This window comes from Acyrthosiphon pisum, chromosome A1 (assembly GCF_005508785.2).
Source record: "Acyrthosiphon pisum isolate AL4f chromosome A1, pea_aphid_22Mar2018_4r6ur, whole genome shotgun sequence".
Classification (NCBI taxonomy): Eukaryota; Metazoa; Arthropoda; class Insecta; order Hemiptera; family Aphididae; genus Acyrthosiphon; species Acyrthosiphon pisum.
The window spans coordinates 92017023-92028491 of record NC_042494.1 but is presented as its reverse complement, the minus strand read 5'-3'; the positions used below and the strand labels follow the sequence as shown (position 1 = coordinate 92028491).

The window sequence follows — 11469 nt, the reverse complement described above, 5'->3', positions numbered from 1 at the left end:
TGATACTACAACGACTGTAGTACTGTCTACTACTACTGCGCGCCGCACGGACCACGATTTAAGATTTAGGTATAAATAAATGAAGTACTAAAGTATAATCAAATACAATAGTATTTGGTATAATATTTTAGATCGTCGCACGGACAAAATCACTTTGTTCTGTGGTTGTTACTTGTATCATAAATCTTTTTATTATAGGTTGTATCTTGAGCTTGTACTCGATCGCTACTCGCGGACTAGCTTGCTAATTGTTATTTGCTGCATTACTATGTACAGTCTATAATCTTCTACATAATATAGTATCACTGTGTCTACATCTGAGTAACGAGTACTGACAACATCGACAATTGTATAATATTCTAATCTACATTCAAACTCCTGAGATTGGCAACAACAGTCAAAACGGTTTATTTCATGCATTCATTTTATACTATATTTCCGTCGTGGTTGCTTCATTAATTTGTTTTCAATGAACAAAGAATATATTATAAAAGACTCGTTGACAACTTTGGTGATAGCCATTGCAGATCACCAACAAACGCCTAATGAAAGTTATGTGGGCACTTGCTTGGATAAAGTTAATAATGTGTTCAAACCCCAATGGATGAAAAATCAAGTAATACTTGAGTAATATACATAGTACAAAATATAATAAAATATACAAATACCTATGTTGTTTGTGTTGAGTATGAAAATAAAAATGTATACCTAATCAAAGATTTATTCAACAGGCATCAAATGGTTATTATAAATCCATATGTATGTTAACCTAATCCTAATGTATCAGTGGTTGCAGACAGAACTTTGCCTTGTGTGGGGGATGCTAATAATAAGGGAACTTTAACTAGGATCCCACATAGGTTTAGTATGCTGGGTTGACAACAATTTAGGCTTTTGCACTAATCTTCATTAAAATTACAATTTTAATACATGGTTATATCTTACTAACTTACTAAATAATTCAGAGAACACTGAAAACATTTTTTAATGTTCATGGAATTCATGAAACCCTGGCTATATCACTGTACGTCTGTAATGTATATAAATTAAATTGAAAATGCTAACAATCATCAAACATTTCTATCAACATATTGGTATACACTAGTTATATTTACTCACCTATAGCCAGAGGCGTAATTTCAATGAAATAACTGACTACCAGCACTACGCTGCAGTCCCTTATTTTTTTTAAGTTTGTCCATAAACGGTATAAATTATGAGGATACTAATTTCAAAACGGGGGATGCTAATCATCTCCTAGCCAACTCCCCCACCCCAAAATTGCGCCTATGCTTATACTACAATATTAATTTCAGTAACATAAACATGCATAAAGTTTGGTCAAAATAGACCACTAAATAATTGTATTTCAATGGCTTAATTAATAATGAAAATGGAGAGCCAGTAAATCTGTGGTCATTTGGATAAGTAGTTTATATTTTACATGTGGATAATGTCTGTTTCCCTATTTTATTAATTTCAAACTATGCATTCTACTGAAGTATATATTTCTTGTATTTTTTTTTTACAGGATGACATCCTATGTTTATTTCAAGTATGCCTAGAGATTAGTCCTACAGATATCAATCTAGTAGTTAAATGCTGTAAATTGTTGTGCAAAGTATTACCAAAACTCAGCATTGGCGAAGAAAATCTTTTAAAAAATATAATTTCTTGGACACTATCGTGTATTTTTCATTTTAAAGCCTGTGTACAACATTCAGAACAAATCAATGAAATTCTTAATTTTTATGTCTGTACTATTCAAACCTTTAGAAACTTAAACATTAACAATAATAAAGTAAGAAATTATTTACATTGGACTTCCTATTTAAAACAAAATCATCTAAAATTTTAATTAAAACTAATTTGATTCTATTAAAATGTAAACTGTTAAACACAAATTACTTATTTTAGATAATTTCTAATGTAATGGCTTTATTACTTCAAGTATTAGAAAAAATTGAAAACAAATCTGAAGATCCACTGAAAAATATTGACGCACTAACATACATAATGTTTCTTGATGCAACTGTAGTTATTATAAAAGATTATGATCACATAAATACTATTGGAATCTACATAATTAAATTTATGGAACAGTCAATAAATCAAAAGAATTATATGCAATCATATGGTCAAGAAGTATGTTTTCTAATAATAATAAGAAGTTATAATATTTATCTAAATTAAGAAACAAATAATATCAATAAATGAAACAACTTGTATTATAAAATACTTGCTATTTTAAATACAAGAATATTTAAATATAACTATAATACTTTTAGGCTTTAAAATATGGATTACAAATTTTGTCACAACTTATTGATCAGTCTAAACAATGGACTCATGATAACTTTAACAAATTGCTACCAATTGTTTTGGTATATTTAAGGTATGGTTTGATTTTTGATCCATCAAAATTTCCTAACGATTTGCAACCTTCTCCTATCGTGCAATGGGAAAATCCTTCAAGACTAGATATAGTACCTACGGTGAATTCAGTTTAAAATGTTTAAAAAATTAACTTTTTACAGTGTCATAAAAAGATTCAAGATAATAAAAATTGTTATTTCTAGATTAATATGACGAATAAACGACGTCAAAAAAAAAAGAGAATTACAGAATCCAAAAATAAAGTACCAAAATTTGTTACCATTTCAGTAGATGATGAAGTGTTGATGGATGTAAGGGATTCAGATTTTTCTGAAGATGAACCATGTACATCTAATATTATCGGACATATAACATTAGATATACGGTTGTTGGCAGCACAAATAATGAAAAAAATGTTTACCGTAAGTTTTAAATGTTTATTTAATTATTAAACTATATATATTGAACTATAATTGTCGTTATGCTTAAATTGATTTCAGATAGTTGAGAAAAAAATGTTGTTAGGGTATTTGTACACAATTGTTGATGGTCCCATGAACATTCAAAATTGTTTGATTTCCGAAGTAGGAAATTCAGTACGAGAACCTTCTTCTAGAGTACGCGCAACTATTATAACTGCTATCACATCTATTTTTAATGGATCAAAAATATTTTTTGCGCAAGCTCAATATAGGTAATATAGCTCATTTTTCATATTTTTGATAATATGTTGTTAATTTTAATATGTTAATTAATATTTTTAAGAGAGAAAAAAGGTGCATTTACAACATGGTCTGAAACTCTTGCTGATTATATGATTACAATGCATAATACATTGTTAAAAGATTTTAATATGGAAACGCATAGTGTCCGTCTTGTACTTTTACATTGTTTTTCTACTGTGATTTCTAATACCCCATATACAAGGTTGAATAAAAGTCTTCTTAAATCAGTATTAGACGCTATACTTGCTTATACTAAATGTGAACCATGTGGTTAGTGTTATAATAATGTATATACTTTTATTATTTTTGTTTTATTAATTAATACTTATATTTACTTATAGACAATTATCTAAGAATAGGAGTCTTCCGCTGTCTGTCCTCTGTTTTCAATTCGGAACTTCCAGAATTTGAAAAAGAATTATTGATAGAAAAAAGAACAGAAATTGTAAATTTATGTTTATACTTATTTAAAGTAAGTAAACATTCCAACTATACATTCTCTATATGTTTTTATGATCTTATAAAAAAAACTGTATGTATAAATTTATAAAAGTTAAATGCAAAAACTAGTGGAATGAAAGTCATCAAAAATAAAAGTTCTAGAAAGTGTTGTACATTTTTAAAATTTTGTTTTATGCTACAATTTTATCTACCCCTGATTAATTATTTAAGAAAATCAATGATCTGAGTTTATTTGGATAATTAATATTCTAATTTTTATTTTTTTTCTGTCTGCAGGAAACTAAGTTATTTCTAGAAAGTGACCAAGACAATACACAAATGATTGTGAGACGTCAATGTTGGCAAATATTAAATAGCTACTGTTATCATTATCATGGTTTGATTGAAAATAGAATGTTAATTAACATTGCAATCGAAGACATGAAATACACTAAACAAACCTTATTGCGTAAAAATATTTTGTCATGCTTAAAACAAATGTCTGCGGTGTCGGAAGGTAAATAGTAAAGTGTACTGTATTGTGTATACCAGTGGTCAGGAGCAGCGTGCTAATTGCAGCGACGCTACTTTATTTATAGCGATTGACGTAGCATCGCTACATTACGCCTTAGATATCAAAATTCTAGCGTAAATTATCATTATTTTGTCGCTACCTACAATGTAATTGGTGATTATTAAAATATCAATTATGATTATATTTGTTTATTTATATTATGATAGTGATGAGTATATAAGTAAAGTTTTTGTCCTCGGTCCTGTTAAAAGTAGCGATAACGAGCTATAAAAAACAAGTAGCGTCCCGACCACTGGTGTATACATTAGTCAATTTTGCTTGTTAATCTATTTTTTTCTTATTACAATAAGATAAATTAATCATTTTAATAGAATGTATAATTTATATATTAGGGGATGATTATAAATCTGCCAGGTTAGAGAAATGGAAGTTGATATTTCGAAAATTAATACCACCAATGTTTGAAGAAAAAGATCCACAAACACTGCCCATTCTTATTGAAAGCCTATCAACAATTGGATCAGATTTATTTAATGAGCTCGAAGTATTAATATAAATAATTTATTTTTAAGTGTTTGATCAAATATTTAAATAAATTTAACAAAATATTACTCATGTAGGATGAATTAATTGATTCGTACTGTGATGAGTTACATATGTTTGTTGCCTGTGAAGATCAAAATATCCAATCTGCTGCAATAGCAACATTAGGTACACTAATCAAGTATGAAAAACTATCAAAAGTAAGTTAAAAACAATACGACATATTTTTATTTTTAAAAAATATTACTTTCAGTAGGTACCTAGTTATTTATAATTTAATTAAAACAATTTTATAGAATCCGATTTATATAAGAAACACTATTGATGGTTTGCTTTATGTTTCATCAGTAAATAAAGTAAATTCAGTTCAAGAAAAACTAGCATGGACATTAAACTGCTTATCTGAAATCTTGGTAGACAATTGGTAAGCATCTATTAAATCTATCTAATAAATAATTTAACAATTGCAATTATAATTTATTATACACTTCAAATATCATGGATGTTAAAGTTTAAATAAATAATTAATATTTGAACTAGCACCTATAATAAACTTGTAAGGGTTAATAGGTAATTACTACTTTCTTTTGATTATCTTACTTCAATTTTGGGCTGATTATTATAATTGTCTAAATTTTAAAATTTATATCTCTTCCTTCAAAATCTGTTGTTCAATAAATAAGTACAAAATTAGTTCATGATCTCTATTATCAATTTAATATATTATTTTCATATTTTAGGGATTTGTATGAAATTGAAGATGAAAAATTATTATGCTTGGCCAAAGCGGCACTATCAACACTTGATCGTAAACCGGTAATCAATGCTTACACATTGTAACATAATACATATATAATTAATGTAATTATTGAAAATTATTGTCTAATCTATTTTAATATTTAGTGTAGAGCTTGTGGTACTAGGGCATTAGGTCTCTTACTGTCATTAATTGACCACACTGATGTTACCGGACAGCAATTTGGCCCTTTATATGAAGACTCCATAAATATCTTAATTAATATTGCCAATGGAAATGATAGTATGAAAGTTAGTAGATAACAATTTCATCGCAAGTAGTCATTTTAAATTAAATTTCAAATATTGTATTCTGTTATAGAATCGTTGGAATAGTTGTAATTCTCTAGGTGTCCTCTATCAAACCAACTCGATTCAAAAGTTACCAGAAACATTAAAGGTAAAAAATATAGATGTAAAAAGTAAAATTTGCAACATTGTGCAATATTATAATTGTTTAAAATTGAATTTTCAGAACAATGTGTTCAATACATTATCTACATTAATTATAAACTGCTGTAACTTTAAAGTCAGGCATGTGGCTTGTTCATCTTTAATGTATAATCGTCGAGATCTATATGGTAATAATTACTCTAAAATGTGGCACAGGCTGTTTGATGCTTTTGAAAATGCACAAAATTTACCTCATATTTGTGAATACAAACATCAACAAAAACTCATAAATCAGGTTTGTGCAAAATAAATACAGTAACACCTCATTAACGCGTTCAATACCGGAACAAAGTATGCTGAGTTCAACGACGGTGGGTCAAAAGTTCTACGTATTTTAAAAAGGTCTAAAATGCTCGACTGCAGGCATGGTTCCAGGACTAAATTTTTGTATGGGCAATAGTAGATTTATAATTAGGTTTTAACTGTGAATAATATTCCTTATTTGCCCCCCCCCCCCTTCCCCAATAAGGGGCAACAGAAATTTTGGTATTGGCAGCTGCCCACCCTGCCCATACGCTAGAACCGCCACTGCACGACCGGTGGTTTTTAAATGTATAAACGAAGATTGGAATTGGTTTTGACTTTTGAGTTTCTGCCATTTTTGTGTTGAAAAAATGTGACAGCGTATTCGAGATACCAAAATACCACCGGAATTGAATGGCTAATACATGTCTGTTTAAAAACTGATATTTACTAATATGCTTTGAAGTTATTAGATATTTTAAATAACTATAAAATTTGATTATTGTACATTTAACGTATTAAGAGGACACTACACCTGCCCGTATGCGTCTCTCCATCTTAACATAATATGGCAAATTGGAAATTTTGAATAATCCATTTAACTCTGTTATATTTAATATTAGAGTGAATTGACCTATTATATAATTTAGAAGTATGAATATTAGATTCTGAGCGGAGCGAGGAAGCTATTGGTTTTATAATGGTGTTTATTTTTTTTTTTTATATCCTGTATACAAAAGTTCTATCAGAAGGAAATCTTTGATTTCAACATGTAGTATCTTACCTTTTAGTAAATTGGATCGAGATGGTACTTTAAAGAGGTCATTTTTCGATTTTCTCAATAGTTATTTAATGCTTTGGGAAAAACCACTGAAAAATTACAAAAAAACGCTAAAAATGGGATTTTAATTTCCAATGCTTTGTTTATCACCATAGAAACGAATAAAAAAATTACAATATTATAATATTAATTCAACTTACGTGATAAAATAAATAATAACAATATAAAATATCCAGACTAACAAACCGTCTCCGTTCAGAATCGTTTTTCGTATACAATGATATGATATCATTGGATTCAAATTTAATACAATTCATTATACAGTGACCTAATTGTAACCTAATGTACAGCAGAGCGACATCTACTTACCTTCTTTTATCTAGTGAATATCATTTATTTAGGAAAACTTTTTAGAGTTTTATGGATTATTTAGAAAGTACAACTTACTCATTACTGACATGCGTTTATAAGACAGAGACAAAACAGGCAGGTGAAGCATGCTCTTAATGGGATTTTACTTTATTTTCCAATCAGCACACACTGGACACAACAATATCTAAATAATTGATTTCATTTTCTAGCTTTGTGCATCGTTTTGCAATTTGTGTAATTTGCTTGAGCCTTCAGACATTAGTGGTTTAACATACTTGTTTGACTCTCGGCTACACGTAATCCAGAATGAGATGGGAAAATTTTGTAATTCTAACGACATTCCAAATTATTCCGAAATGTTAGCAGCAACACATAACCATTTGCATAATATATTGAAAACCAAACAAATCACATCTAAACAAGAAGAAATTGTAAACAGCTTATTGAATATGTTTGATAATCATTAAAGTGTCTTATGATTCTGTTATTCTATTTGTGTATAATTTATTTTAATAAAATGTATATTTATTATATTCAAGGTATTTGTACTACTTTTATTACTATTTGAAAGTACATTAATTGATAGTAGAGCAAATTACTATCATGTATGACCTTCATTACAATTTACAACCCACAATATATTTATAGTATGTTTATAGTATGTGAAAGAATAAAAACATTGATTTTAGCAATGCTTAAAGTAAACTCTAGGGAATAACAAATTCAGGATTGAAATTGTTTATAGTGTCTTAAACTTCTTTGGTATATAACTAGAACACAATAATGCATAATTGTTAATAAGCATATTGACATTTTTTAAGATTATAATATCTAGTTTTATGAAAACCGAGAAAATGTTTCAGAACAGATATTGTTCAGTATAACACTGATCTTTTTTTTTTGGTATTATGTAAATTGTAAATTAAAGATTATACTATATAAACAATAAAATATATTTTTAAAAATTTTGGTTTATTTAAAAAAAACTTACAAAATTAACACAAGATCAAAATACTTCACAAAAATCACTATAGTGGACTTAAAATAATTATTAATAGTAAAATTAATATCTAGTCACATTTTAGATTAAAAAAAAAAAATAAAGCACCTGAATATATTCTATGAATTAACTTGATAATAATCAATGTAATACAATCGTTGAAAAAAAAATACATGTCAAAAATAAACCATACAAATTCACATAAATAGAATGTATTGTACCCTGAAATATTTTTATTTTGAATTCAAGTCAATTTTATACGCTCAAATGTTTTTTCCCAAACATTGTAAAGAAGAATGATAAATGTAGAGAATCATTATTTTGGTCTAGCACCGTTTTTTAAAAAAAAAAATGTACTACTATTTGATTACTGTGAAATAAGATCATACACCAACCGACAGTGATTCAACCTACCATTAAATATCCTAAATTGAACTATTTATTTAATGTTATGTTCAGAAACATATTACATTTACTGGTATAAGGTTTAGCACATTTACATTTAATACATTTATATCATGGTATTATTTTTGTCTGGTTAAATAAAAGTTAGATAACAATAAAAAAAAAAAAAATGTAACTGGAACATTAATTGTAATTATAAAATGTAAAGTATTGGAAGATAATGAAATAATAACAAAATAATAACAAAAGACAAAATTAAATGCATAAACAAAGTAATTGATTAAAAAGTGAACATAATTTGCTTAAAATACTGGGTCATTATTTTAAAGTTTAAAGTATATTGTTTTCCTATAAGAAAAACTAAATATTTTTTCATTAAAAATATATGATTATGTTTGGTTAAATTTGTATAATTTTTTCTAATATAATGTGTCTAGTCTTTTAATTTACAAAAATTGATATGATTGTATATTTAAAACACATCTAACACAGTTACTCTGATCTATATCATGCTTTAATTATTTAAATATGTGTTATACTTCAAAAAGTAAATTATTTTAGAATAATATTGTTGCTATATATATGTAATTAATATGAATATATAATAATTATGTCTATGTTTTATTATTATGATTCAATTAACCATGTGATGAATATATTAAAATACATTAAATACATTTTATATAAATGTATGCTAACAATAAGATAGTGAAGATACAACATTAAACATATAACCTAAATCACACAATAAAACCAATCGCTACCGTTGTGCATTAGAATAAAACAACAAATGCATGGCAGCATGGAAATCAAAGCGTGCAGTCTTATAATTAAGGTAATAACAACCTCGTTTTGTCGTGTAAAATGACTAGTAATTTTTCGTTAGCCAAATTTATAAAAAAAAGGAAGCATTCACGAGTTCAATCCTCTATACATGATTATAAAAGAAGCTTTTCAAATTAAAACAAACTTATGATATTATACAAATCTCTTAATGAATAATAGGTTTTGAATTTTAGTATAAAATCATATGGTGAGATATCAGAAATTTTTGGGATTGGCATGTCATTTGACATACCCACACAAGTATGAATTTATCTAGGGTAAAAAATTACTATTATAAGATTATTATACAGTATTTGATCAATGATCTATTTTGTATACTGTATAAGTAGTAATGAAATATTAAGATAGATTAGATTAAACAATTCAAATAGGGTAGTAATTGATAAAAATATAAATTGTTTTTCAGTTCAAAATGAAATTAATTTTGTAGTCGCTCAATAACTTGAAATGTTTAAAAATAATCATATTATATATTATGTATATTTGTAAACTATAGAAAATCTTAATAGTTGTTTGATATAAATATTACTTAAAAATGAAATTAATTAACCCTGTGGATAAATATAATATGAAATAATTAATATTGTGTGGCCTATCATAATACAATTTAATCTATATCTACATAATATGTCTTGTTAACTATTTTGTTATGTTTTAGTAAGCACCCTACACTTAAAAGCACCTCTTAAAAAATACTATAAGATCAACATGACCTTAATTAAATTAAATGACTTAGAATTTGTACTAGATCAAATCCCGGATAAGATAACTTGATACTTTTAGCACAAATATAACCTAAATTCTAAATAAAAAAAATGTACAATTGATAAGAAATACAAAACAAAATAAGTATGATATAACAATTTGGACATAGATTAAAATGTAAAATATTTTAATATTTAATGATTAATGTACTAATATATTTATGCTGGGTTACATGAACAATTTATTAAATTTAATGGACCAATCGTAGGCCACTAAATCTTGTTTAAAGGACCATTATTGATGACTATGACTCACTATTGATTAATTAATGATTCATTAATGTTTTGTGCAACCCAACATTAATCTATGTTTTAGATCGTAATATTATCTTAAAAAAACACCTTGAAAATAGTGAATATCTAATTATAACTTGTATAATATACAATGTATATGATACAAAAATCAAACAAAATTAAAAATTAAAAAACATAAAAAATTATCGAGCTAAATAACCAACAGCAACTCGATTACACACAGACTCAAAAATTAGTGTCTGTGTATTCAAATCTTAGCTATGTTTCACAATAGCCAGGATTTATAGTAATATTTGGTATTAACTCAATTCGTTCAACATCATCATTGTTTTCCAATCCTAATTATAAACAAATAACACTTAGTTAGATAATTGCATAAAATAAATATTAAATACATTTTGAGGGAGATGGTATACATGACAATTAGTAAGTTCAACATTGTATAAAACTAGAAATACACAGATTAAACACATCTTGTTAATGTGTTATATTAGTGTAATGACGTAATAAGTCATAATATTATTCTGTAAGATTTGAGGTGTCTGAGGAAAATTACCAACATTTTAGAAACGAAATTCTAATTAACCATATATTTTATTAGATTTGATGTAGTTCATTTATACAGCCTTAATAAAAATTATTAGTAGGTCTACTGTGGGTTTATTTAAAATTATGGGCTGTCATATAGTATGCGGTCTACCGGTGAATTTACGAGTATAGTATGAGGTCTACCGGTGATCTACGAATATAGTATGCGGTCTACCACAAAAAAATACATAAAAAATTTAACGTTATTTTTTTTTAATTTCAAAGTTATTTGTTCGATCAACCAACATGCGCATTTAAACTAGAAATGTGTAAACTATTTTTATTAATTTGAAAAGTATTAATTTTTTTATCAAAAATTAGTATTTTTAAAAGTAAATCGCGTATAA

The 11469-nt window shown here is 26.7% G+C and overlaps 2 protein-coding genes across 4 annotated transcripts in view; one reads left to right on the top strand and one right to left on the bottom strand.

The window, feature by feature from the left end:
- Positions 1–8: 8 nt before the first annotated feature.
- Positions 9–7802, top strand: LOC100575821. Of its 2 annotated transcripts, XM_008184090.3 has the most exons (18): positions 9–69; positions 199–616; positions 1532–1801; positions 1918–2145; positions 2289–2495; positions 2580–2798; positions 2877–3070; positions 3142–3371; positions 3443–3573; positions 3840–4059; positions 4470–4621; positions 4698–4820; positions 4917–5044; positions 5361–5436; positions 5524–5667; positions 5738–5815; positions 5891–6103; positions 7474–7802. In XM_008184090.3, the coding sequence occupies exons 2-18, from the start codon at positions 470–472 to the stop codon at positions 7729–7731; spliced, it is 3018 nt and encodes a 1005-aa protein (XP_008182312.1). In that variant the 5' UTR covers positions 9–69; positions 199–469; the 3' UTR covers positions 7732–7802. The 2 variants fall into 2 exon arrangements, with proteins under 2 accessions (XP_008182312.1, XP_016659270.1); XM_016803781.2 differs by lacking the exon at positions 9–69 and having other exon boundaries at positions 95–616.
- Positions 7803–9650: 1848 nt separating this feature from the next.
- LOC100574718 (contactin-1) overlaps positions 9651–11469 on the bottom strand; it is a 6088-nt gene continuing 4269 nt past the window's right edge. For both annotated transcript variants that reach the window (XM_029487784.1, XM_029487785.1), the window contains one exon: positions 9651–10872. In XM_029487784.1, coding sequence (XP_029343644.1) covers positions 10793–10872 — 80 coding nt within the window. In that variant the 3' untranslated portion in view covers positions 9651–10792. The remainder of the gene's footprint in view (positions 10873–11469) is intronic.

Bases quoted from the DNA above. Each gene is read 5' to 3' on its own strand.
- LOC100575821 (XM_008184090.3), top strand. From the start codon at position 470: ATGAACAAAGAATATATTATAAAAGACTCGTTGACAACTTTGGTGATA. The intron at 1,802-1,917 runs GTAAGAAATTAT...TACTTATTTTAG, and splicing joins TAAACATTAACAATAATAAA to ATAATTTCTAATGTAATGGC. The intron at 3,372-3,442 runs GTTAGTGTTATA...ATTTACTTATAG, and splicing joins TACTAAATGTGAACCATGTG to ACAATTATCTAAGAATAGGA.